This window comes from Strigops habroptila, chromosome 7 (genome assembly GCF_004027225.2).
Source record: "Strigops habroptila isolate Jane chromosome 7, bStrHab1.2.pri, whole genome shotgun sequence".
NCBI lineage: Eukaryota > Metazoa > Chordata > Aves > Psittaciformes > Psittacidae > Strigops > Strigops habroptila.
This window is the reverse complement of record NC_044283.2, coordinates 6,091,441-6,119,360: the sequence shown is the minus strand read 5'-3', so window position 1 is coordinate 6,119,360 and position 27,920 is coordinate 6,091,441. Positions and strand designations below refer to the sequence as shown.

The 27,920-nt window shown below is 43.4% G+C and overlaps 1 protein-coding gene across 7 annotated transcripts; it reads left to right on the top strand.

The window, feature by feature from the left end:
- RMND5A (required for meiotic nuclear division 5 homolog A) lies at nt 1-27,920 on the top strand. Of its 7 annotated transcripts, none has more exons than XM_030491418.1 (10): nt 1-411; nt 5,056-5,198; nt 11,759-11,893; nt 12,062-12,162; nt 18,237-18,403; nt 19,456-19,621; nt 22,392-22,494; nt 24,671-24,825; nt 26,160-26,246; nt 27,537-27,920. In XM_030491418.1, exons 1-9 carry the CDS (start codon nt 270-272, stop codon nt 26,221-26,223), a joined length of 1,176 nt encoding a protein of 391 aa, XP_030347278.1. In that variant the 5' UTR covers nt 1-269; the 3' UTR covers nt 26,224-26,246; nt 27,537-27,920. The 7 variants fall into 7 exon arrangements, 5 of the variants coding, with proteins under 5 accessions (XP_030347278.1, XP_030347279.1, XP_030347277.1 ...); XM_030491419.1 differs by having other exon boundaries at nt 26,160-26,269; XM_030491421.1 differs by adding an exon at nt 1,786-1,848 and having other exon boundaries at nt 347-411; nt 26,160-27,920.

Sequence of the window (27,920 nt, the reverse complement as noted above, 5' to 3'; positions counted from 1 at the left end):
TCGGTGAAGGTGTCCGCGGCGCTGCCTGAGCGGAGCGGCGCTGAGGTCCCCGCCTGCCCGCCGCGCTGCCTGCACACAACTGCCGCCGCCTGAGGAGACGGGGAAGTTGGGAGCGGGGTCGGGCCGAGCTGGGCCGCGCCGGCGGGACGGTGCTGGCGGAGGGCGGCGAGGGGGGCCCGGTGTCGGCGGCGGAGGAGGAAGGAGAAGAAGAGGAGGAGGAGGAAGAAGAAGCAGCAGCGGAGGAGCAGCGCGGCCCGGTGCCGGCCGCTATGGACCAGTGCGTGACGGTGGAGCGGGAGCTGGAGAAGGTGCTGCAGAAGTTCTCTGGTTACGGGCAGCTCTGCGAGCGCAGCCTGGAGGAGCTCATCCAGTACGCGGGAGGGCTGCGGCGGGAGATCCTCCAGACAGAGAGTACGTGGAGACAAACACCCCCCTTCCGTCCCCATCCCGTCCCCCCCTCCCTGCCCCTTCCCTTCCTGTGGGGTTCAGAGGCCCAAAACTTGGGGCCTGTGTGGGCTGGGACCCCCCCATCTCCTCCGGCGTTGGGGCTGAACAGCGCTCTCCCGCTCCTGGGGGGTTCCTGCCCCGGTTAGGGGGAGCGGGGAAGGTCTCTGTGCTTACGGGGGTGTCACCCCGCTGGAGTCGGAGCTGTGTGTGTCGTTCTGACAGGGAAGAGTTAAAGGCAGGAGCAGGTCTTGGCCCTCCCGGGCCTTCTGGGCTGAAGAGGAGGGTTTGTTCCTGATCAGCAGGTACGGCCTGAGCCAGGTCAGCCTGTTCGTACCCTTTGTGCCTTTAGGTTGAGTTACCAAGGTGTTAGTCACTCCCGAGGGAAACAGGCAGCAAGGCTGTCCTGCTTTCCTCTTTTCTCCTCTTAGTTAACTTATCTTTCCCTCTGAAGCCCCAGAGTTGTTTTGCTGTGGCTCGGGTTGGAAGTGTGTTGGGTAAAGCCACTGTTCAGCAGGAAGTAAACACGGCCTCCTGAGCCTCGTCTGTGTTTTACTGCTGATGTCGAGCACTTGCGCAGGCGGGCGAGGTGGCCAAAGTGCTCTCTGAACATGAGCCGTTTAAACCTTGCGAAAGCCCCGAGCTGGAGGTAGCGCGGTGTGTGTGTTGGTGGAGTGGGAGGGCACGCTGAGACAGCTGAAGAGATTGACCTAAAGCCGTGCAGGAAGCGAGGGATGGCTCAGGGATTAAAAATAGGAACTCCTGAGCCCAAGCTTGGGAGCAAACTGTGCTGTTTCACTGCTCTGGACAGTCTGCTTTTGTGTGGTTCAGGTGAAAATGTGTTTTCTGTGGTCCTGCACAAATACAGGTGCAAAGCTTGCTCACAAATGAGTGTATTCGGGAACACAAACATGAGTGTGTTAGCGCTGCTGTGTGTACACAGCAGTGTCCATAGAGAGCAACCACCAAGCTCCAGTTCTGAGGCATTTATTTGGGGTGAAATAATGTTTGATCGTTTTGGCATTGTTTTGAACTGTGTTTCCACAAATCATATTGTGCTGCTCACAGAGTCATTAGGGTTGGAAGGGACCTTTGGAGATCATCCACTCCAACCCTTTGAAGTGGTTTGGGCTTGTGAATTAAGGACAGTTGATAAAATGTGTGTTTTCACACACTGACACGCTGCGTGGTGTGACCCTCACACTGGTATTGACCTTTGTAGACTCTGACACTAAAGCTTTGTCTGTGGGAACAGATCCAGAGCTTTTACTCCCTTCGTAATAACATTAAAAGATTCCAGTGTGCAGTTGCCTCAGGGTCCTCTTTGAATTTTCCATCCAGGCTTGGATTAACAGTGTTTGGGTCTGTCCTGTGAGGGCCCTGGGTATACTTAGCACTTCCCAAACAAGTGGTGATGCTTCCCCAGCAGAACACATCCCAGATTGAGAGTTCTTTTAGTAAGTACTCCAGAATGAACCCAATATGTTATTAGTGCACCCTTGGACATCTGAGGACTCCGTTTAGTTTTGGCATCTGAGGGTAATCTGAATCATAGGTGGCAAAATTCTTAGTGTGTTTCTTTACCATGTCATTTATAGCTTTCTAATCAGAACAGGTATTTTTAGCTTTTATAGGCTGTATCCTGAATGTGTTTGAAACTTGATGGAAGTGGAAGCAGCCAGGCTGCTTAAAATGGAGCTCTGTAATTCAGGGCTGTGAACTGCACAAATATGCTTGTGTGTATCATTTTGAAGGAGGGGAAAAAAGGAAAAGAAAACCCTCAGTGCTGAAGAAGAAATTAATGCTGTAGGACAAGATGGGAGGGCAAAGATAGATGAACAGACCTGAAATAGGCAGTGGATATAAAAAGGAAGTGGGTGGAGAAAGAGAAACTTAGAAGCTGCTTCAACCTCTAAATTGATTTTTCTTTTCCCCGCTCGTGGAGTCTCTTAAATAAATGTCTTCAGTTGTGTTCATGTTAAAGGCCAAGCACAGAACAGCCCCGTGTGAAGGCCTGTGAATAGGAAGACAAAGTTTGCTTTTGTTCTCTCTTCCCTGAACAGATCTTGCCTCCTGGAGTAGCCAAGGCAGGAGTTGCATATTCCTGGATGGAATGAATGTGTCTGGCTGAGTAAACTTGGCTTTGGGCTTTACACTGTGCCTAGTGTCTGCTCACTAATATATATATACACACACTTTAATTCTGACTGTGTGTACACGATACAGGGGGATGCTCTCAGGCTGTAGTGTTCTGTGCACACTGAACTACCAGGGGGACACTGCAGGCTTTCTTCTGCTGATTTATTAGCAGTAGCTCGTGGTTTAGCTAAAGCTAAGATGGGTGCAGAGGGGAAACCTTTTCCTCTTCCAGCTCTGGTGGCTTTTCCTGTGTTGATATTTCCTTGCTTTACTGTGCTTGCTTCCTGCTATAATAAGTGTTGGGGCTCAGTAATTCACTTACTTGCTTGGAGTGAAAGCAGTTCTGCATGTCGGTTGTCTGGGTTTTTGCTCGATGGCTTTTCTTGCAGAAAGAAGGCTGTTAAGAGAGTGTATTTGAACCTCTCTGTTTACTGGGGAAGGAGTATTTCCATTTTGCTTGTTGTGTAATCTCTGACTGATCATTTTCTCTTGGCAGGAGTCAGGAGGCAGTTATTTAAGCTCCTTCACGTGGTTTGAAATGACTGTCATAAACATTAAACAACAACTGAGAAATAATGCTTATTCTTTAAATAATTTGAGGAGGTGAACTTGATGGGATGGTTGAGTGGATCTTGTGGGTTTAGTTCGGGATGCAGAGAGTCAAGTTGGTGAATGTGAAGAGAGCATTTCGGTGCTATTACTCCTCATTCATCCACTAGGAAGAATACAGAGCCCTATTAGCTGTTTGCTGGAAGGTGATCAGTAGCTTCATGGGACTGGATGGAGAAAAAGAGTTAAAACCTTTTATTTTGTAGTATTTCTTAAAAGCTCTGCCTGTTGCAAAGTGCTGTTAAAGCTTCCTCAGTCGTGGGGCTGAACAGGAGCTATTTGCTTTCCTAGCGAGGTTGTTTTGCTGTTGCTGTCAACAGGATTGAGAGTTGGGGTGCATAAAGGAAGATATATAGAATAAGTGGCTCATTAGTTATTACCTGCTCCCTGTGATTACAGCTTCTTTCTGGCTTTCCTCTGTTAAATGTAAGCTGTGTTTGTTTCTGTTCCTGGTTTCCCAGTCGTGCAGCAGCAATGGGATGCACCAGTGCTTTGCTTTCCACACAGTACCAGAAACCGGACTCTTAACATGCTGCTGAAACCAAAGGCATGTAAAATATAACATGAGATAAGAACAAACTTTATGGAGAACGTGGTTGCTTTTAAAGTCTTCCTTCTAAAGAGATATTTTGGGGATATTATTTTTTCACATGAAGGGTTTGGATCCGGAATGTTAGGGAAGTGTTTCTGGGCTGCTCTCCCACTTAAATGAGTCTTCCCGTGCAGTTGAAGGCTGCTAAGTCTGTGTCCCTAAAGGGAAAATTCTTCATGTAGAATGAACTTTTGAGGAAGGAGTGACCTTTATAGGTAAGACTGGAAAAGAGATTTTCCCTGTGTTTTGAAATCAAAAGCTGGAAGAAAGGACTCTGGAGTAAAGCACAGAAAAGTGTCTTTTATTCTCTGATTAAAACTATTGAGTGATGTTTAAATTGAGGCGTGAAGGATATAACCTGTTCAGTGTGGTGATGTGGTCAGGGGCGTTCAAACCTTTTGTATGGATTATTTTGGCTGCAGGATGAGTCATCCAGCATTGTCCCTTTTGGTTGGACAACAGCTTAAAAATGTCCCAGCTTCTGGAGAATAAATCTTGTAACAAGAATAGAGTGGGTCTGATGTTCACAGACAGGTCCTTTATGTGCTGCTTCTTATCCCTTGAGGGGAGTTGGAGGCTGGTTGGCTGTTCAGAGCTGTTTCCACAAGTCAGGAAGTGGAAGTTACAGAGCATCATGGAATGGTTTGGGTTGGAAGGGAGCCTAAAGCTCCTCCAGTTCCAACCCCCTGCCACAGGCAGGGACACCTTCCACTAGAGCAGGTTGCTCCAAGCCCCTGTGTCCAACCTGGCCTTGAACACTGCCAGGGATGGGGCAGCCACAGCTTCTCTGGCCACCCTGTGCCAGACAGAGTCTGATATAAGTGAGCAGTTTGCAGGGAAAGAAAGAACTAGGCCCTCATGGATCTGAATTTTGCTTCCACCTCAGGTTAAACAGGATGTATCTTGAGGGAACCATCTAAAAGGAAACAGATCCTGTAGTAGGTTCAGTAGCTTCTCGTTACATCCTGTGGGCTTGGTGGGTTATGGTGTTTCTTTGAGATGTGTTTATTAATCTACTGTGGCTGAGACACATGAGAACTTCACATTAATCTTTTAAGCTGTTGCTCTTGTTCAGTGTTATTGTGGCTGGGTTCCTAATTCCACAGGTATATCCTCCTTCATTTAAACCCATCTTGCATTGCAAATACTCCCTGGGTTACATTTCTTCATTTTAATACCATTTCTGGTCTTTATATGTTGTTGCTTATGAAGAGATTGAAAGTTATCATTTATTTGTAACAAAGTCACTAATTTTCTTCTCTTTTGTCTAGACCAAGATGGAGACTTGTCGGGGACAATTTCACTGGTTATGACACAGTGTTGTAAAAGAATAAAAGACACAGTTCAAAAACTGGCCTCTGATCATAAAGACATTCACAGCAGCGTATCCCGAGTTGGAAAAGCCATAGATAAGGTATTTATAGTGTGGTTTGGTTGTATTATTGCCTGTATTCTGTGCAAAATGTGGATTTATACTACAATGAGTCTTAATGAAATCTTCCTGCCAAGTGCTTGGGGCAGAGACAGGGCAGCGGGGGTACAGTACTTGCTTCCAGAACTCCTTGCATGCAGAGTATTCCTTCTGGGGCAGCTCAAATCTCTTGATTTCCAAGAGATCATTCCCTGTAGCTATTTGTAGACTTGGTATATGTTCTATCAGTTTAGCAAAATGTTTTCTTCAATATCTAAATCAGAAATACTGGGGGTGTTTTTGTATATGTGTATTATATTTCTAGTTACTTGTCAGTAGCAATAACTCAAACCTGGCCATTTGTTCCAGAAGGCAGTACAACAGCAGAGTTAAGACATTTCGTACCTATTTCAGGTGTGTTCTTAGGGCTTAATTTTCTAACACACAGTGTTCTTCATGTGAATAGTGTAGATTCAACTTCTCATGCTATCTGTGTCTGTGCCATAACAAACAAAAAGGTAGGGCAGCTTATCTTTGAAGCTTTGCATATGAAATACATGAATTCCAGGTTCAAGAATAACTGGAATCTGCATGTATTTACGGAGGTAGATATTAACAATTCTTTGAAATGATACTAAAACTTGGGGTTTTTTTTTTATGGTGGTAGATGTATGCTTTCAGGCTTTGCTTTTCTCCATCTGTGTGCAAGTTTTTCTTGTACTTATATGCAAGGAGTCTTGTACTTGCCTTTTTTGGGATAGTTTTATATCAGAACATGCTTATGTTGATAGGATCTAAACAGTTGGTTTGAGGTGCACCTTTTACTGAGGAAGACACTAGTACATGAGTCTCTTCATCCAGACAAAGATGCTTGCAGCATTACAGAATAGTCAGTTATCCTTTGAAACTCCCATTTAAACTCTGTTAGGAATGATAATCTGTTAAAGCATCATTTAATTGTGATGGTAAAACAAAGTGTGGTGTGCAGTGAAGACCCAAAGCACATCATGCTGCATTTTTGGGCAGAATGTCTGTGCAGCTGTTGGATTTTTGCTTGCATCTATGATTGACCATCATGGAGAGCTCCAACTTCCTCCTAACAGCTTTAATCCAAACGTCACTGTTAGCCAAAGCTTAAGGATGCATCTGTCTCTAATCCTTGCTGCTGTATCTAAACTAATTAACTAGAGTACAATTCCATCCTTATTATGGCTTCAGGCCTGAAAGAAATCTATGTAATCTTGTCCTAACTTTGAAATGTTCCTATTGTGCTCTAGCAAGTGGACTTTGTACAAATAAGCTTTCAGGTTTGGCTATACCTTTCTCATTTAAACACTCTGAAGTAGAACAGCCCTAGGTCATATAGAGGGGGTGAGAATATTCAATGGAAATGGGTGTTAATGTTTCTTAGAAGCCAAAGACAACTCTACTTGCAAGCTTAATAAAGTTTAGGCTTGAGTCTAATCTCCAAATAGCTATTTCACTTCTCATGTGCATAGTTTTTCCAGTGTTGTTTCTCTCCTGCTGTTTTACTTACTATTTCTATTTGGAAAAGGACAACTGTAAATAAAAGCATTGTTAAAATGTCAAGTGTGTGGCTTTGTAACACAGTAGGAAAGATACCAACAGTTTGCTTTCTGCCTGTTGAGTTCCAGGGAGGTGTTAAAAACCAAGCTCAGCTTGCTGTATTCCTTGTGCTCATTCCTCTGGATTTGCAGTCTTGCTTGGTGTCAGTGGTGTTCACGTGCAAAAACTGGGAAGCAGTGGGAACTTAATGCAAGTAATTTGAATTTTATTAGTTTTCCCTGACTGTAGCACCTTAAGGAAACTACTTTAAAACAGAGTCTTGGCTTGTTTGTCAGGTGAATGTGTGTAACGCTTAAATCCAGGCGGAATTTAATGCTTCCCTGGACAGGGACATCTTCCATATGTACTTCATGGGATTTCCCTGTGCTGCTGGAAAATGTGCTTGAAACCTGCCAGCAAAGTCTTTGTTGAAATCACCCTCCCCACATTCCTTCACCATAATGTACTTCAGCTTAAACCAACAGAAGTGGTTAAATGTAATTGATGTAGTGAGTTGATTCTCGACACGTTCTGGGCAAAATCCTGCTGCTTCCTGAATAAAGTGCTTGTTGGTGGTGCAGGAGATTGAATTCTCTCACATGTAAGTCCTCATTTATTTTATAGGCAGATTAACATCTCTAGAACACTGCTTATGGCCTTCCTGTGCTCAGGCACAGATAAATATCTCTCCTTACTTTACTGCCTGGTTGAGACTGGGAAACGTGGTGATATTGGTACCAACTTTATGTGATACATCCAAGTGACAGCCGTTGTTACATGTACAATCCACAAACTTCCTACATGACAAGCCTGGATTTCGAAAGAACTTGCTCTGTTATCTGCTCATGGCAAATTTCAGGTTAAATTCCCTTTTTGCAGGGGTGAGGCAGGGTTTATATAAAGTAAACTTTATTTTATATGTCTATATCTAAAGATATGTTTATATATGATATATAAAGTTTATTTTATATGTCTCAAGTTTATATATCTATATTTATATATCTATATCTAAAGTTTAGCCTGGTTGGTTTTTAACTTAGGTGGGACCTAGGTTTGTGTGCCTGCAGAGTTCAGTCTGAGAACACAAGCTTCTAAGTGTTTGAGAAATAAAGTTCAAATGTGGCATCAAATATGAACCATATTAAAGTCCGAAATGCCCAAACTTTGTTGCTTTTAAGTTATCAGTTCCTGGAAAACTCATCTAATAAACAAGACCTTTTGCTTTTACAGTAGTTGGATTCCATGCTTCTGCTCCGGGAAGGGTTACCCTTTCTTCCAAAGAGCATTTTGTCCTTTGAAAGGCAATGTTTGCATCCAGGTTTTTCTTTATTGTAGTAGCATTCCCTCTGCTTCCAGAACTCGGCATGTCACTGGTGTTCAGCAGGTTGCTAGCAGGTAGCTCACTCATCAGTCTCCCTGTAAATCACTCACTCTTCTGGAATAATTTGACTTTGTGTTTGATGGGGCTACTAAATGTTCTCCCTCTAGCAGCAATCTGACTAGTGCTTAAATGCTTTCATTCAGGAAAGCAAGTGGAGTAAATGGTAGTTCCTTGCACTTTTTATCCCTGAATTTTAAGTATTTTTAAAAGGCCACCGTTTTAATCCAGTTTTGTTTTGGGAAAACAAACCTTTACCTAAGTTAGCATTTGTTTCATGTAAAAACCTGTATACAAATAACTAAAAACCTTTACTGAACATCAGTTGTATGTTGCTGTGAAGAATGGTGTTAGTAAATACAGCTTTTGCAAGCTGAGCTGTATCTTAGGAACAAACAAATAGAACAGAGAAGGTAGACAAATGTATTTTAGTTGTATTTTGGGTCAGAATTCAGAAGAAGGGAGGAATGCACAAAATAATTGTGAAACTGAGGAATAAAACTGTCCTTAATCATCATCCTTCTTCATATTCTGTTAAGGAGGGTCATGAGAATGATCAGGGGCTGAAGCGCCTCCTGTATGGAGACAGGCTGAGAAAGTTGGGGCTGTTGAGTCTGAAGCAGAGAAGCTGCATGGAGACCTCAGAGCAGCTTCCAGTGTCTGAATGGATGCTGGAGAGGGACTCTTCATCAGGGACTGTAGCAATAGGACAAGGGGTGATGGGTTTAAACTTAAACAGGGGGAAGTTCAGGTTAGAGATAAGGAGGAAGTTCTTTACTGTGAGGGTGGTGAGGTACTGGAATGAGTTGCCCAAAGAACTGGTGAATGCTCCATCCCTGGCAGTGTTCAAGGCCAGGTTGGACAGAGCCTTGGGTGACATGGTCTAGTGTGAGGTGTCCCTGCCCATGGCAGGGGGTTGGAACTGGATGATCTTAAGGTCCTTTCCAAACCAAACCATTCTATGATTCTATGTTACTAATAACATGGAAGGTTGGATGTTGGTTAAAATGGTCCATCTTGTGTGTGTGCATCCTGAAGTCCTCCTCACATCCTAGCAATTATCTGGTAACGTACTTTCAATTGTATCAGTAGTGTAGTTAGCACATAATAGTCCACATTTTAGCCGTAGGCTCTTAGAGAAAGCTTTGTTTCTTGGGAATATCAACTGACGCTCTTCTAAGCTTAAAACCACACCAAAAAAAGGCACAAAATAACCTTTCTGGAGTTTGTAACTTAGGGAATTTATTTCAACTTGTGCAGTCTTATTAAACCTCACGTGCTGTCAGTTAGCATACTGTTAGCATTTAGAAAACAAAACTGAGAGCTGTGTAGTCACCAGCATATCGTGTGCGTGACAGTTATGAAATATGCAAGCTAAAGGCAAGCAGTAATTTGTTCTGACATGTGACAGTCACTGTAATATGAGCAGTCAGTTCTTGAAGCTTCCCAGGACCCAGAGGAGGGAGAGCTGTAGAATCTCGTATATTAAAGACCTTAGAAATGGTTAAAATCATAAGAAGTTACTGAAATGAGAACCTGGTCAAGGCTGGGTTGGTCAGAGAATGGCTGAGGGGGAGAATCAAAACTGAGGTCTTCAGGTTGTATGGTGTGACTTGAACCTACAGCACACCTGAGCTGATGTGGCTCACTGTTATCATCTGTTATGGGACTTAAAAGGTCTGATTTATGATGGGGTTTGGAAAAGGTTCTCAAAGCTCAGAGGTTTGTTTTTTCAGGACAGAATTTGGGGTTTGTGAAGGAACTGAGGTGAGTGGCTTTGCCACCTCTCCCCCTAAGCAATGAGAAGGATGTGAGGATGTTTCAGGTGTAGGTTCAGCTCTGATGGTTGGTAACTGCCCAGAAGAATGCAGTTTCTTCTTCTGGGATTATGTGTTAGTTAGGACTTGAAATTGCATGAAGAATAACTGAAAAGTCGATTATTTTCAGGTTACTGATGATCCTCACCCAGAACTGAAGTAATAAAAGCAACCTTGGGTGTTCTTAATACTGCCTCTGCTATTTCTTTCATGCATTGTCAGTGGATTTATGTTACCTGCTAGTGGTGTTTGGACAGTGATACCAGAATCAGCAATGGTGGCAAACCTTAAAGGCTTCAAAGGGTTAGCACAAATAACAACAGTGTTATTTAGTCTTCAGGGTGCTTAAGTTTCTTCAAGGTACAGCTTAAAGATGAGCAGCATGACAAGGAGCTTCCAGGTTAAGACCCCCAATTGAAGATGTTAAATGTGAGACCTGAGTCCATGGCAATAATTTAAATGCTCATCTTGCTCCACTATCTCCGAAGGACAGAAGACACTTTGCTAGCCTGAAGTAGATGTTTTACTGACAGTTTGGCTTGAAGGGGGTGGTGCTTTTGAAGCTACGTGTGCAGGATGATGCCCCTTTCTCATGATGCCACAGAGCAGCATCAAAGTGGATGTGAAGGTGGCTGATGAAGGAAATTAATAAGTGGCAAACAGAAGGCAGGTGCCATGTGAAGCTGAGGAGGAAGGTGGCTCATGCCAGCTTTGTGGTGTTTGCTCTGTGGGCTTTGGCAGGAGGAGGTGTTTGTGCTGGGTCAGTGTTCCTGCACTGGGCAGGACTGTCAGTTCTCACATTGCTGAAGCACTGCTGTTCTCACTGAACTTCTGATTTCTGAAGTTCCCTCTTGGAAGAGAGCCACAGTCGTCAGCTCAGGCAGCGAGTGACACGCTGACTTCTAGACAACATTTCTTTTACAAGAGATTTGGTTTAGGCAATGGGCGAAGATTTTCATTCCAATTAACCTGCTTGCCCTGATCATAAAACACGTTGGCAGCTTAACTCCTGGTTCATATCTTGCATTAGGGTAAGTGTTGCTCTCCTGCTGCCAAGAGGCACAGTGCCAAGCAGTGCCAAGTGTTACTGAAGAGTCACTGGGACAATATTTTTACCTATTCCTGGAATATGTCCATAGGCCACTGGCCTAAAAATACATGGCAGTAGGATCATCGGGGTTAGATCTGCTAAAGATCTCTCAGATCTTCAAAGCTCATCCTGTTGCCTGGATGCTGAGGTCTTCAGAGATTTGAATGTCGTTGTTGTTTGGGGGTGGGGAGAAGTGACATTTTCCTTTGCCAGCATTGTCTACCCCCCCAGCTGTGTAAAAGAATTCATGACTTAAAGCTTCTCCTTCTAATTTGGTGTGCTGTAGTGACAGTGATACACTGATAGTGCTATTTCCATTCTAGTGTAGGCGATTTTGTTTTCTGTTCCCTCTGCATTTTCAGTTTTCCCATATGGAAAAAGCCTTTTGCTGCAGATACTTCCTTCAAAAATGCATCACAGTCTGGAAACCCCGTTCTTAATTAACTACATTTCTAATTTGCTACACTTGTACTTTGTCAGTGTAATTCCTTATAGTGAATAAGATTCAGACTTGAAACGAGCAAAGCAAAGGATTTCTTCTTCTGTAAGCAGGAGATAATGAAGGAGCTGATAGGTTTCACTTGGAACAGGAGAGAATTGAGGGCTAACTGAGTAAAAGGCAGAGAAAGCACCAGGGTGGAGACATGTCCTGGATAATGAAATAATTCCCTGGGGTGTTTCAGCCCGTTAACTGTTGATTTGTGTGTTTCAGAACTTCGACTCCGACATCAGCAGCGTGGGGATAGATGGGTGCTGGCAGGCTGACAGCCAGCGGATCCTCAACGAGGTGATGGTGGAGCACTTCTTCAGGCAGGGCATGTTGGATGTAGCTGAGGAGCTTTGTCAGGTAACCAGCAGTGTGGATGTTGGATGTTATCAACGCTGGAAAATCATGCTTGGTGTGTTAGCGTCCTTATTTGAATGTTCCAGGTGGATATTTAAACTGTCAGGAAAAACAGCAGCTTAATCCCATTGGGTTCCGTGGTTTAACTAAAAACTGCCTCTGTTTTTGCAGGAATCCGGTCTATCAATAGATCAAAGCCAAAAAGAACCATTTGTGGAGTTAAATCGAATATTGGAAGCATTAAAAGTCAGAGTTTTGAGACCTGCACTAGAGTGAGTTTACTCAGATCTTTATTTTCTCCTTTTTTTTTTGAATGCTCTAACAAATCCTTAGTTTTTCACTTGAAACATTATCTTTTAGTATATTTTGGTGTGTCCCTGTTTGTCCTTGGAGAGTCTAGTTACTGAGTGAGCCCCTACCTTCATCCCCTCTGTGTCCCTCTCCATGGGCAGTGCTTAACTAAAGGCGTCTTTCTTAGGTGAAGGATTATCTTGAATCATTTACGATGCTGATTTAAGGCTTCAGGAGGACTCATGACTTGGAGGAACAGTTGTGTGCCATGATGGAACTTAGCTTATAGTGAATCATGAGTGAACCTTATATCAAAAGGTCCAATTATGAAGGATGTCAGGACTTGTTAAAGGTGTTGGGTACCACCGAGTCTTTGTGGCTTCACTTTGGGGTGAGCACAACTTGATTCGGGACCAAAGCTCTCACCTTTCCTCAAGTCACTCTCCCTTTCCAGATTAAGGGATCACAGGGTGGGAAGAGGGAATGAAAGGACAGGGGGGTGCTTTGCAGGCTGCTGTAGCCGGGTAGGTGCTGATGATGCTGGGTGAGATGAGAGCTGCTGCTGGGAGCCTGGGCTGATGGTGGGATCTGTTAATGAGATCTCTTCTGAACAAACCACTTCAGTTGATGCAAGTCAGTGGATAATGCTGAACCCTGAGATGAAAACCAAGTCTGGGAGTATCTGAGGTCTATCAGTCAGCCTTAGACCAGGATATTTTCTTGACCTTAGTAGACTTTACAACCATTAGACATGTAAGCTGGTGCTGAAAGTGACAGTGAGGAAGGAAAGGTGATGAAATGTCTCCTGGGCTACTGTTTGATGATTTATAGCAGTGGATACATAACTGTGCAGTATCATTCCAGAATTGCTTTTATTTTAAAAGGAAGAAAACCCCAAATAAACCCTCAGCTTGTTGTTTGTTTTCCATGTTGTGAGAGCTTTGGTAAGCTTGGGTTGGTCTTGTGAGTAAGGAAAAACCCAAAACCAACCCAAAAACCCAAAACAAAGAAAAAAACCCCCAAACCAAACCAGCTTTGAAGGGGCCTTTTAAAAACAGAAACCAAAATGTTTCATTCCAGAGCTTAACCTCATGTACTTAAGATCCCCCATTTCCATTATTCAGTTAAGCACATTTTCAGGTTAACATTTTCTTTTCCCTTTAACACGAACCAGCACAGGTATGTCAGTTCAGAGCTTATTGGCATCTAAACCAAGTGCAGAGATACTCTGATATTCAAACTGTGGTGTTCATAAACTAAATCCTGGATTATGCCTCTGGGTCATGCAAAGTTTGACCTAAATAGTCGGTCTTTGAATATAGTTACAAGCTCAGGTGGTTGATTGCTGTTGAATTAGCTGATTGAAGGGAAGCGGCACTGAAATGCCTCGTGTTACAGCTGAAACAGGCTTTACTGTCAGCTACACCATGTAGTTCTTGTGGTTTAAATAATAACATAGCTGTTGTGAAGGATCCTCTGAGGAACAGTAACTTGCTGTTATGGCCATTCACTTGAAGTCGCTAAATTCATTTAGCACCGGTTTGCCAGGCCTTATGCCTCACTTGTTGCTACTTAGTCGTGTCTTGTGGTTCCTGCAATGTGTTAAATGCTTTTCAAACAAAGCAGAAGGCATGGTCCTTCTTCAATGGAACTCTTGTGCCAAAGACAGCTGAATGGATAGAGAATAGGGTGTATTGTCAGCACAGTTTGTATGCTGGGCTCCTTCCCCCACCCCATCTCATTTCTGTTTCTAATGTTTATTGTGTTTTAAACTCCTCAGTGCTGAAGCTGCTTCTCTTTGCCTGCTGCTGGGCACAGAGGGTCCTTATCTATAGAATCATAGAGCATCATGGAATGGTTTGAGTTGGAAGGGAGCTTAAAGCTCATCCAGTTCCAACCCCCTGCCACGGGCAGGGACACCTTCCACTAGAGCAGGTTGCTCCAAGCCCCTGTGTCCAACCTGGCCTTGAACACTGCCAGGGATGGGGCAGCCACAGCTTCTCTGGGCATAGTGATGCTTATGTAAAATTGTGCAATTATGTAAAATTATAGTGATGCTTATGTAAAACCCATGGTTGTTAGTGAGGAGGACCAAAATGTGACAAAACTACGGTTTAGGTGGTAAGCAATGTTTTAAATGCCTGGTTATTCCACAGAACTGCTGATGCTCGTGAAGGTGTTTCTCTTACTGTTTCCCAGCAGACTGGGTGTTCAGGAGGAGGGATAGAAACTGCCCCTGGAGGGATGGCCTCTGGTATCGTGTTCTTAGGGCAAAAAGCTAATAAATGGCTAAAATTGTCATCGGTAAATACAGCTTCAGGAGTACATTAAAAGCAGTCCCAAAACGGCCTATTCTGGGGTAGCCTCGTGCCAGCGGTGGCGAAGCAGGAAGTGGTGTTACACAAGGATAATGAATGACAGGCTCATGAACCAGGAAGGGGAGTGTGGCAGGGTTCACCCATGCAGAAGGTTGGGATGAAAACAATAACCAGTCCCTCTGGCTCTGCCAGGGCTCAGCTTAACTCAGTGCTGGAAACCAAGCAAACATGGGTGGCTCCTGGTCACTGCCATCCAAAGGGAGGTGGCAGATTAATGGCTTTGTGAAAAGACTTTCAAAAGCCTCCCGTGGTGATAGAGAGAAGTTAGTATTCACTTGTATTCATATCTGACTTTGAGTTGCCCAGTCTGGCTCTGTACCCTAAGCTGAGTAATCTCTGTGCCTCTGCAGGATCCCATTAATTTCCAGTGGCTTTTCTCATTGTAATTTGGTGGTGGGGAGGGAAATCCATAGGTTCTTCCTGGGTGGATTCTGGCCCTTCTGAGCCCAAGTGGGTTTCCATGTGGAGGTCTGGTGGGAATGGCTTGCAGGTTCAAAGCTTTTGGCTGTATTCTCCTGAGGAAGAGATACTGTCTTCTCTTGTGTCTGGAAAGCAGCAAGGTGCACAGGTCCAGGAATTTTCTGGGACCTTTGGCATATGGTTTAAACTTAATTTAAGCTTTGCTAGACTTTGTGATTTTATTTTAACTAAATCCCACGTGGGAGCTAGAATCCCAGACTGGTTTGGGTTGAAGGGAGCTTAAAGCTCCTCCAGTTCCAACCCCCTGCCACGGGCAGGGACACCTTCCACTAGAGCAGGTTGCTCCAAGCCCCTGTGTCCAACCTGGCCTTGAACACTGCCAGGGATGGGGCAGCCACAGCTTCTCTGGGCACCCTGTGCCAGCGCCTCAGCACCCTCACAGGATACTGTAAACCTTAACAAATTCACATGTATTTGAGTCTCAGAAGTGAAACCACTCCGGGAGTGTTGGTTTGAGGGGAGGGAGGAAGATGGGGGTTGTGATTACCACTGATTTAATGGTGGTAGAGAGTACGTGGGTTGAATGTTTTAGACCTCACTTATTGGTTTTCTATCTTCCCATTGGCAACAGGAACAGCACATCCTAGACCCAACATCTCAGGCCTTGCTTCTGTGGCTGTTTGCTTCTGATACAAATCTGTGCTGCCACTCAAAGAGCTAAAAATGGAAATCCTGCCTAAAAGCTAATTTAGAAAAATAGACTTGATCTCAGCAAGATGAAGTGTCGTGTCATGTGGCTGCCAATATTGGCACAGAGAGGATGGATGCTGGTTTGATGCAATAGAGATTAATATCTCATTAATGGGGCTGTGGACTAGTCTTGCTGTTTAAAGATAATAGCTTTTTGTCTTTCAGCTCCTTATTGGTTTATGGGTTTTAACTCCAGTTCTCTGATGGGAACGAGCTTTATTGTCACTCTCTCCAGTTTAAACTGCAGACACTGATCACAACAACCAAGCCACCCGTGGTTAGTGAGTGTGTTCCTCCCTCCTGGTGGAGGTGACGGTGCTGGCAGGCTTCTGAGGCTGCTCATCTGAAACTCCTCGAGATGTAGGGCTTGTTCTTAGTTTAAAAGCTCCACTTTCCCCTCTTCCCTACTGAAAGGTAACTGCTGTCATGACAAAGCCTTTAATAGAGGCAGACTCCTGACCCTTTCACCACAACAAATTGAGTAGATACTTGCTCACTGACACTGCAGCTTAATGCACAATGCTAACTTACATTGAAAGGTTTCCCAGCACTCTTAAGAATGCTTAATTTTAGTGTTGGTTGAAAAGAACAGAAGCCTCCCATAGCCCTTCTCTTTCAGGAACAGAGATTACCTCACTTCCTTGCTGAAAAGTGAAAAGCTCTTTGCTTAATGGGGTCCCCACAGTGAAAATAGTAGAACTAATGAACACTAATGAGAAACAGATGTACTTGAAGAACATTGAAACTTAGTTCTTAAGAGAAAGATTGGATTGATTTAGGCCTGATTAAATTACATTAAGAAAACAACACAGAACAGCCCCCCCCTAAAAATAACACCCAAGAAAAGGATGGATAAAATCTAAATAATAACTTTTTGTGATATGCTTTGAAAATTCTGGCTCATTTTACTTGGTGTGTGCTTAAGAATTCTTCTGTGGTATTTGGGAGCCAAATAGTAGTGTTGTCATAGTGAATGAGACCCAGAAAGTGAGAAATAGTTTTATTGTCCAAGTTGAAAATAACACAGAAACCAAGTTTAAGTAGGGAAAAGTAGGATATTTAAACTGACTTTCTTTTCTTTGTGGCTCGGTTGATACGCTGGAGGGAGGGGATGCCACCCAGAGGGATCTTGACACGCTTGTGAGGTGGGCCGATGCCAACCTTATGGAGTTTAACCAAGCCAAGTGTAAGGTCCTGCACCTGGGTAGGGGCAATCCCAGGCACTGCTACAGGCTGGGCAGAGAAGAGATTCAGAGCAGCCCTGCAGAGAAGGACTTGGGGGTGTTGGTTGATGAGAAGCTTAACATGAGCCGGCTTCAGTGTGCGCTTGCAGCCCAGAAACCAACCGTATCCTGGGCTGCATCAAAAGGAGCGTGACCAGCAGGTCGAAGGAGGTGATCCTGCCCCTCTACTCTGCTCTTGTGAGACCTCACTTGGAGTACTGTGTATAGTTCTGGGGTCCTCAACATAAAAAGGACATGGAGCTGTTGGAGCGAGTCCAGAGGAGGGCCACAAAGATGATCAGGGGCTGGAGCACCTCCCGTATGGAGACAGGCTGAGAAAGTTGGGGCTGTTCAGCCTGGAGAAGAGAAGGCTGCGTGGAGACCTCAGAGCAGCTTCCAGTGTCTGAAGGGGGCTACAAGGATGCTGGGGAGGGACTCTTCATCAGGGACTGGAGTGACAGGACAAGGGGTGATGGGTTCAAACTTAAACAGGGGAAGTTCAGGTTAGATATAAGGAAGAAGTTCGTTACTGTGAGGGTGCTGAGGCGCTGGAATGGGTTGCCAAGGAGGTTGTGAATGCTCCATCCCTGGCAGTGTTCAAGGCCAGGTTGGACAGAGCCTTGGGTGACATGGTCTAGTGTGAGGTGTCCCTGCCCACGGCAGGGGGTTGGAACTAGATGATCTTAAGGTCCTTTCCAACCCAAACCATTCTATGATTCTTTTCCCCTCTCCAGGGCAACATATGCATGCATGGGAACATAGTGGCTTAGGTAAAGTGTTTGGTGAATGAGGAAGTTGGAAAAGGCTTGGTCAAGTTTCTTCAACATGCAGCTGAAGACTCTCTGTAAATATTTAGATTCAGAGTGGTTTGAATCCAAATACAGTAGATTCTAACTCTTTCTACTTGATATCATGCCTAATTCAGTCTTCCCTTCCAGCCAGTGAGTGTTGAATCCCAGACTGGTTTGGGTTGGAAGGGACATTAAAGCTCATCCAGTTCCAACTCCCTGCCACGGGCAGGGACACCTTCCACTAGAGCAGGTTGCTCCAAGCCCCTGTGTCCAACCTGGCCTTGAACACTGCCAGGGATGGGGCAGCCACAGCTTCTCTGGGCACCCTGTGCCAGCACCTCAGCACCCTCACAGGGAAGAGCTTCTGCCTAAGAGCTCATCTCAGTCTCCCCTCTGTCAGAAATAGATGGTTGCTAATTGTAATGATTTCATACCTTGTGGGCTGACAATTACTCCTGTGTCGTGTGTCATTGCACCTCTTCTTTTCTTTTAGGTGGGCCGTATCCAACAGAGAAATGCTCATGGCACAGAATAGTTCGTTGGAATTTAAACTACACAGATTGTATTTCATTAGTTTATTGATGGGTGGAACAGCAAATCAAAGAGAAGCCCTTCAGTATGCAAAAAACTTCCAGCCATTCGCCCTAAATCATCAGAAAGGTAAGGTTTTGCTCACATTAAGGGGATTTAAAGCACTTGGATCTGGCACCTCATAGGAAAATATAAGTCATGTTCCCAAAGTGTTTTACTCCATTTTGTATTTAACTTGTATAACTTGAATCCTTACAATTTTAATTAATTCCTCCTTTTTATTTTTTCCTTAAAAGAGGGCACAAAATTATATTTTCTGCACATTTGCTTGAATTTCAGGTTTGTGACTCTTTAAATAATACATACATTACATCCAGAATAGGCCTGCTGCCAGGGTGAAGTGTTAAAAATGCACAGAAATGTTCTTGGAATAGTCATCTGCTATTTTCTGCTGCGTGGGGTAATACAAAGAGAAATGAAACTTGAAAGATGGGGAATATGTAAGTGAAGTGAATCCTCTCCAGCTGAATCCAGTAAAGCTTAATTTTTTTGTGTACTGTGTGTGACAAAGCTTTACAATAAAGGTAAACCTGTTTGAAACAAGTAGTAGGCAGCACGTCGTGCTTGTGAGGGGAGACAGCTCCCCCCCAGTCTGTCCATAGTGGACTGGAGCTTTTGTAGCTGTGGACATCAGTCATTGTATTTTGTAGAGGTGAGGATGTTACTGATATTGAATCAGTTCTTGATTTGGTTTATATCATAGAATCATAGAATGGTTTGGGTTGGAAAGGACCTTAAGATCATCCAGTTCCAGCCCCCTGCCGTGGGCAGGGATGCCTCACCATGTCACACAAGGCTCTGTCCAACCTGCCCTTGAGCAATGCCACAGATAGAGCATTTACCACTCCTTTGAGCAACCCATTCCAGTGCCTCACCACCCTCACAGTAAAGAACTTCTTCCTTATATCCAACCTGAACTTCCCCTGTTTCAGTTTGAACCCATCACCCCTTGTCCTATTGCTACAGTCCCTAATGAAGAGCCCTCCCCAGCATCCTTGTAGCCCCCTTCAGATACTGAAAGGCTGCTTCCAATCTGCCTGGTTTCCATGTAACAGCTAAACCTGTAGCCACTTGCTTTTATTTGTAGTACAAACTAACTGAGTGTTCCTGGTCCCTGTTAGATATTCAGGTTTTGATGGGCAGCCTGGTGTACCTGCGGCAAGGAATAGAGAACTCTCCGTACGTTCATCTATTAGATGCCAACCAGTGGGCGGACATCTGTGACATCTTTACAAGAGATGCCTGTGCTCTTCTGGGTCTCTCAGTTGAATCACCTCTCAGTGTTAGGTATGCTGCTTTTCACTTGCTTTTAATATCGGGTACAAAGTGTTCTGGGGTTTATTTCTTGTTCAGGACAAAAGAAACGGCTTTTGAGGAGTAGTCTCATATTAAATCAAGTGTGTAGTTACATTTAGCTCTAGCAAGATCTGCAAAGATTAGAAATCAGATGTTCCCATGTGCTGGGCTTTATCCTGCACTGTCACAGCTCAAGAGGAAGCGTTCGTGGATGGAATTTGGCTTCTGTAGTTCAGACAGCAGTGTGAAAGATGAGGGTGGCAATCAGCCAGTTATTCCCACAGCAAATGTGTGAAAACTGTCCCTGCTGTTTAACTGCAAACCCCCCTAAAACTATGTCTGTGATTCTGTCAGCATTTGATCATCATGGTTTTAAATCCCCACATTCCCTTACCTGTTCTCCCTTTAGCAGAATGCTTAAGAGTTAGATTGTGATTTGAGCTGCTCAAATTCCCATATTGTTTGCTGGACCTCATTTGCAGAAAAGAAAGAGGCACTTCCAAGCTATGGAACTAATCTGACAAAATGCAGATCTCCAGGAGGCAGTTGGAAATGTGGAATAAACCCCCCAACCTAATCTCCTTCTCGCTTCTCTGAAAAGAAGAGATTAGCTGCTCTTTAGCCTTTGGATGTCAATTCCTGCAATACAGCAGCCTGATGCTCTCATTTTCATTTCAGACATTAAATAGAGAATAAATTACATGTATCTTTCTGGGCTGGATTTGGTATCAGCAGAAGCTTCACTACCTCTTCCTGGGGTTTTTGGGAGCTTTTGTTTTGGCTTTCTATGATTCTATATTAAATGTTTGCATCTTACTATTACTACTTATGTGCTTAGTTTAAAGCACTTAAATTGTCAGGCCTTCTGCTTCTTCTTTTTGCACCTCTGTCACGCAACAGAAGCGACAAAGGAAGCACTTTCAGGTTGTCTTTCCACAATAAACATTCCGAGTTTCAGTCTGAGGGTTTTATAGATACATAGAACTTCTGTCTCTGGCTTTTGGCTTTCATCTTTTTCCTGTTGCAGTCAAACTAACAGCGATGCTTTACATGTGAACTGCTCCTGCACTGATGCTGTAATGCAGTTTTCAGTGCAAATGGCCAAGAGAGTGTTGGTGAAGTGGAAAATCCCTGTTATTGATGTTGGGGTTGGTTGGACATTTGCTCTGGGTGTGAAATTGATTGCACTGAAATGTGTTTACTGCATAGGTGGTATCAATGCTCTCGTCATAAACAAGACTGCTCTAAATTGGTGTGACCTTTGAGTGCTGCAAACCCTTTAGAAATGAAACCAGCTTGAAGTGAAATCCCTCCTATAAAACATAAGAACATGAGTAGTGGTCACTTTTTCAAGGCTGATTGGTTTCTCCACTATTTATCCTAATCCTGCACAGGCCTCATGGGCTGATTTACTGTGTGGAGTCAGTGAGAAAACTCTTGTTACCCTAAGGTTCAGGGTCTTGATGGACTACAGGACACCAGTTGAATTTGCTTGAGTTGTTACACTCTTCAGGGGCTCTTTCAGAACCATTGCTCTGGACCCAGTGTTTCCCACAGAACCATTAAAGCAGTAACACTTCTATTTCTGCTATTTGGAAACAAATATCCCTACTCTGTAGCTATTTGGACAAATACTATTTGTCTAAGCTTTCCACAGGCTTAACACAACTTACACTCAGGGCTGAAATAACCACGAAGCAAAATGTAAGGATTAAAATGGGCAGTTGGAGGTGAGGGATGGGATCTTTACTATATTTTTAGCTTAGGCAAGACATCCATAGGTTTCAGGCACATCCCTCCCAAGTAAACTAGCAAGAATGTTCCTGCAGAAACATAAAGCCAAGTTTCTGGAGGGGCAGAGTGGAGGGGAAGGTCATGACTTCTGGAGACAATAAAACTTGCACAATAGGAAAAGAATCTGCCAAGGAAACGGAGCAGGCCAATACCAAGGACAAATCCTGTTTGTTACTTCTGATTTCCAGGCCTATAGTACTGTCATTAGGCTTAAATCCATCAAAACATGTGTTAATTTGTGGAAATTCAGTGTCACAGTGTCTTTTGTAACACAGTGAAGTATTTCAAAATCATGTGGTGAGGTCTGGTAATGGGTAAATCCCAGAGCAGCTGAACCATTGGGACACATGACTTTGGACACTTGTATACTGCCATTCCTGTCACAGACTGTGGTTTCCTTCCTTCACTTCCCTTCCTATATTTTTTCTAGATGTGCTTTCTTGGTTTAAGGGGAAGGTGGAAAGACACGTTTCTTTACATGGTAATTACATGTAATTAAAGGATTATGGGTTGTGTGTACGTGTGGGTACACATACTCTTCCTTAGTTGGGAGCAAGTATCTGCATAAACCAACATGATGTCTTCCTGTACAGCTCACAGTCAAAATAAGTGCCATAGAAAATCATAGGATCAACTGGGTTGGAAAAGACCTTCAAGATCATCAAGTCCAATCTTTACCTCAGGACTGTCAAATCCACCACTAAAATCAATTCATTATAAGTCTCAAAGCAGGGATTAACTCTTGTTTTCAGTCCAGAATGCTGACCCTAGTCCGAGAAGCAGGGTAACTGATAACCTGCCCCCAAAATCTTGCTGCTTGTACTTGAGAGGAGCTTAGAAGCACAGACAAGAACTGAACGTAGTAGTACAATAACACTCTTGTGTCTCAGTTGGCCTTTAAAGTAGAAATATAAAAAGTACTGGTTTCCTGGCAGGCTCCTTATGTTAACATCTCCTCTCTCTGCAGTTTTTCAGCAGGTTGTGTAGCATTACCAGCTCTAATTAATATCAAGGCAGTTATTGAACAAAGGCAGTGCACTGGTGTTTGGAATCAGAAGGATGAACTACCGGTGAGTTGATGCTGAGCTGTCCCAGCACAGGTTTCTAATGGCAAATGTTGTTTTCAGGGGGGTTTTCTTGTGCTGGGTATTAAGGGGTATTATACATGGTCACCACCTCCAGCAGCTCTGCATCCTGGGGCTTCATACTGTACAGAGACCTGGGCTCTGCATCCCAGGCTGATGGATGTACCTGCTGCCTTCCCCTTTGTAGCTGGAACCAGTATCTGAGCTGAGCCTGAATCGCAGACACGCACCCACACAGGACACTGATACAACCAGCTACACAGGCTGCCACAGACAAGGCACTGCCTTCAGCAGCACCCACATACAGGACTTGCATAAAACATAAGTATAGACAGCCAAGATCCCTTCCTCCCCTTTGGCTGCTAAAGATTGAAATTCACTGGTGAAAACACAAATGCACCACTCTAGATTCACAAGCAAATGCATGTTCATGGGCCCTCAAATACTGCCATGGCCCTTCTAGTGCTTTTTATACCCCTTTCTGGCCATTCCTCCCTAGTATCCTTCCCTTGCACTTTTGTCCTGCAGTTTGTATAGTTCTACTGACCCCCTTCCCTCTAAGACCCTTGGTTTGTGTTCTTGCCTGTTGCAAAGTCTGGGTTTGGTTGCTGTTTCTTGGTGGCCAACAAGGTTGTTTCTTGTTATTGTCTCTATTATGTTGATCTGTCAGGTTTGTGTCTCTGGGTATTGCTTTCTTGCTCCCCCTCTTCGCTTGTTATCCCCTTCCACATTGAAAAGATCTTTGATCAAATGACCTTTGATCAACATCTTCCACTTAGCCTTACACTGGTTGTGTGAGATGTTTCTTTATAACTGGAAATGAAATACATCCCACTGAGAAACATTAACTTCCTCTAGATAGCTTGAGCCCTGTCCACAGGTTGCTTTACGCTGGCTCTTCATCAGGCAGATAAGAGATGAGATGAAGGAATTAGTGCTACGTCTGGGGACACAGGAACTGAATTGGGATCCAATGTATTATGCTTCCAGCACAACTCATTTGTATCCGTTGAAATGAAGTTCAGTTGTTACAAAACCCCAGTTTCCCTTTATAGCTCTTACCAGGTGTGTGCAGCTCTCCAGTGGCCTGCTCCTGATTTGGAGAGAAAACCTATTTAGTGCAAACTGGGCATGAACTGAGTTAGCCTCTTTGATTGTAGCTGGAAGAGATTCATTTATAGTGTAAGTGCATGTGTGGAATTTCTCCCAGTGATGTTTTCTGTGACACTGAGAGCGTGACCTCCACTTGTGGCAGATTCCTGCCCTGCTCTCCAGACAGGAATGATCAGCTAGGGAGCATTTGGGAAAAGATTGCTGTCAGATGCAGATCAGTTACTAATACATACATGCCTCCTTGCATTTTCTAAACATAAAGGTTTCTAGCATGTACTGCTAAGGCAGAACGGGGATGGGAAGCCTTATTTTCATTGTACAGAGACACAGATTAAGTAGCATGAAAAGGTTATGTTAGATTTTGTTCAAGGTTAAACCTATCGGAACTGAGGACTGGTCACAGCCAGGATCTCCAGGTACAGAAGCTGTGATTTTTGCAGTTCTCAATCAATTCCTGAAGTCACAGACCTGTTGTTTGCTGTGAGATGTCCCTTTCTGAAATCATTTTGTCTTTGTCCTCTTGTCATTATGGCAAGAGTTATGCTGTACCTGTGGTGGCACTGAAAATAAGTGGTTCAGATACACTTCATTGTTGACATGACATATAGGTGTTGGGAGAGTCTTTCAAGAAGCTGTGTAACATTAACATGATCAATCCATGGATTTTTCTCTCTTATCCCCCCCACCTTAAATGAGCTCTATCGTCTAAAACACTGTGGAAATCACTGGCTAGAAAACACAGAAGGTCTTGTTGGGTGATCAGCTTGGTTTTCCTGCCAGGGCATAGATCTGCACTAAAATAGACACTTGTCCCTTGGTAGAATCCTCTGCTTTGTTGGGGATGGGGAGAAGCAACAGAAATCACCATTTTAAGATCACAATGAAGTGTATTTTTGGTTGGGAAATTGTCAGGCATCCACACAATGGGTTGTGCTGCCTTCACAGCTGAGTTGTGAAATCCGTTAAGTAAGGGCCATGTCCTAAAGGGATAATTGTCTGGAAATGTGGTTTTCCCCAAGATAAATTGTTATGTTAATTTCTTTCACAGATTGAAGTGGACCTTGGCAAAAAGTGCTGGTATCATTCAATATTTGCCTGTCCCATTCTTCGTCAGCAAACAACAGATAATAACCCACCTATGAAATTAGTCTGTGGTCATATTATATCAAGAGATGCTTTGAATAAAATGTTTAATGGCAGCAAGTAAGTACAATTCTTTTATTTCAAGCAACATATACAGACAAGGACAAATCTTAAGACTGGAGTACTGTGTTTTGGGAAAACTGAGTCCATCATTGCAACACTGGTGGAATTGTTAATCTTGGAGAATGACCTAAAAGCCAGATAAGCGAGGTTGATGCACTGGAAAAAAGCATAATAAACCCTCTGATGTTGTAGCAAGTGAGATTCTGTGAAGGAATGCAATGAGCACAGTCATTTTCCAAGTTGTAAGTACCATTGTGTTGTCTTAAACTCAAAATGGAGGCTTTTACACACGCAGGTTTTCATTGGGAGCAAGGTTAGTAGCATGTGAAATAGCCCTTAAAAGATAAAATGAAACCTCTGGGGAAATAAGGCTTTGTTATTGAACAGGTGGTTGAGTTATCACTGTGGAAATAATCCTTCTTAGATACCAGCCTACAGGTTTTTGGGAAGGAAGAAATGGGAGGGAGAGAGCTATACAGATTTCCTTGAGGAAGAACCAGTGGTGATTTGGATTGAAGACATGCAGGAGGCATTCTGCAGAGGCTGTCAGCTTCATTTAGAGCCAGAAGTTGTTGTGAAATCCAGCGTGCAAATAAGTGATGCTATGAATGAAAATGTCCAGTGATGTTTGCATTCTTTGCCCTGTTAGAAAAGCCTTTGAGGGTGACTTTAGCCATTCGAAGGCACTAAACTTGCTGCTGTCCCCAGTCACTCACCCCTGATGCTTTCATTGATCAGCTTTAGTGACAGCATTGCTCTGACAGTATTAACTCAGGCAGGGGGGAAGTGAAAAGCCCAAATTTAGAGATGGGGAATAATGGATCAATGCTAGAAGAAATATTGTAAGCAGATAGAATTGTATGAATGGAGAGCTCAGCAGGGAGGCCAGGCTGACCTCTTCAGTTGTAGCCTGCGGGAGCTGATCTAAGTGGGTTGTAAAATCACACAGCATTTAGGGAACCAGACAGTCAACCACTGCTCTGGATGCTGAGGAAGTCAAAGTGAAAGCTGGCAGCCTACTTAAAATGACTAAAATGCAACAGACGAATCCAGAAGTAGAAATAATGGATGAAGATTCATTTCTTGGTATTCAATAATTCAGGAGTTTGTGGGTGAAAGGTGAGAAAGTGCAATTAGAAGGAAAAGCATGATAAGGGCTCTCTCAGCTAAAGGTGACTTTTAGTGGGGCCAAGTAAATCTTTATGGCTTAAGAGTACATTTGCTTCGTGCTACAGGAGCAAAAGGGGAAGGACTATCACTGCAAACTCGATACATTTAATGCTTAGTTATCACCCATTGCCACAATTCTAACATGTTGTCTTTGTCCCCAGATTAAAATGCCCCTATTGTCCCATGGAACAGAGCCCCGGAGATGCCAAACAGATATTTTTCTGAAGAAAAGCTTCATTATGCAGTTTGTAAGTGACACTCTGGATTTCAGGTGCATTTCAGGAGAATTCAAACACACTTGTTCCCTTTTATGCAGCAGACTGAGGACTCCTATGTTTGTATAAGCTAATGCTACAGAAACTTTGCCAACATTTAGTAGATACATACCAAGTGGAAATGCTACAGAAATATTATTACCATAGGGCTTTACTATACTCTTGGTCTCCATACCTGATCAAGTTACTACACCAGCAGTTGTCATTCAATGCAGGTTTTTGTACTTAACTATATGGTGACTTTTTACTTTTTAAAAGCAGAAATTGATCCACCCCCCCCATGTGTTGACTATTTTTCCTGCTCTTATTCTGTCATTCTATTGGTAACTGTCACCTTAGGGAACATTCGTAGACAAAGCTTTTCTTTCCTGTAACGTGTACAGAATTCAAGGTAAATACTTCAGAAGAAAAAACCCAACCAAGTTTGATAAATTGAATAGTGGTTCTAAAACCAATTTGTATTTTTGGGGCTTACAAAGCTGTGATATATTCTTGAGTTTTTTTCTTTCAAACTTTTTTTTTTTTCAACTTTTACATAGACTTCAAAGTAAATGTGCATATATATAAAGTATATAAAATCTATAGCCCCCAGGGGCTACGTGGTAAAATCCATCACTAATTTATAAGGGTGATGCGTGGCTAAATTACTACTGGAGCAGAGAGGGAATAGGAAATCCTGTTCCTTTTGGTTTCATGGAGGAGGAGTGTTTGTGTAAGAGAACATTCAATAGATCCTGAAGTGGAAATGCTTTTAGTCGATGCCATTTGCTCTCTGGCCTTTGTAGTCATGTTCTTTGAACTTTGTATTCAGGATTAGGCTATAAATGTCATGTTGCTGTATAGTTTACTAGTCATTAGAGTGTACTATTTATAAACAGTTATCAAAACCAAATAAATTGTACAAGTATTCATTGTTAACGGGGGGAGAAGCATGTTCTGATGCAACCTACTGATCATGACTGCACTTGGCAGAACCGGGCCCTACGTCATATCTTAGGAGGTAGCAAGTTTTCTGTAGCTTGAGAACACTTTTGCTTCTAGCCTTGTTTTTGTAGTAGAATATTACTGCCATTGCCACTCTTTCTGCTAAATTTGTCATCTTGTTGACTAGCTAAATTTGTACTCATAACCCAGGCGTAGATCATGGCAGTTAAATCTTTTCTAGTGTGCATATCTTTGTATTTATTGCACTGTCCTACAGTAGGGCGAGCAGCCTTATGGCATGCAAAGCTACATGTGAAATTCTCTTTCTGTATTGTGTAGTTCAAAAAGCCAACCCCAGCTTATATGGTTGAGTCCTGACACACTGGTTGAATGCACTTAGCACAAGGCACTACAGAGAAGACCGTCTTTGATGAGAAATCTACACCTTTTGAATTTGGTTGTCACCTCACGTGAGAGACTGAGTTGGACTCTATCGGATCAGTGACAATGGACAACCCTAAAGAGACATTAAGAGGAGCAAGTCAAGGCACACAAATTTGAAACTTGAAATGTGTTTGATACATTTTGGGGGGGGGGGAAGAATCAATACAGGTGTGTGATTTTTCTGCAGAACTGAAATTGTATTCACACGAGGTTCCAAACAACCGCGTTACCAAGTGGTAAAAGCAACAATAAACGGGTGAGGAGATTATTTTCCATGTA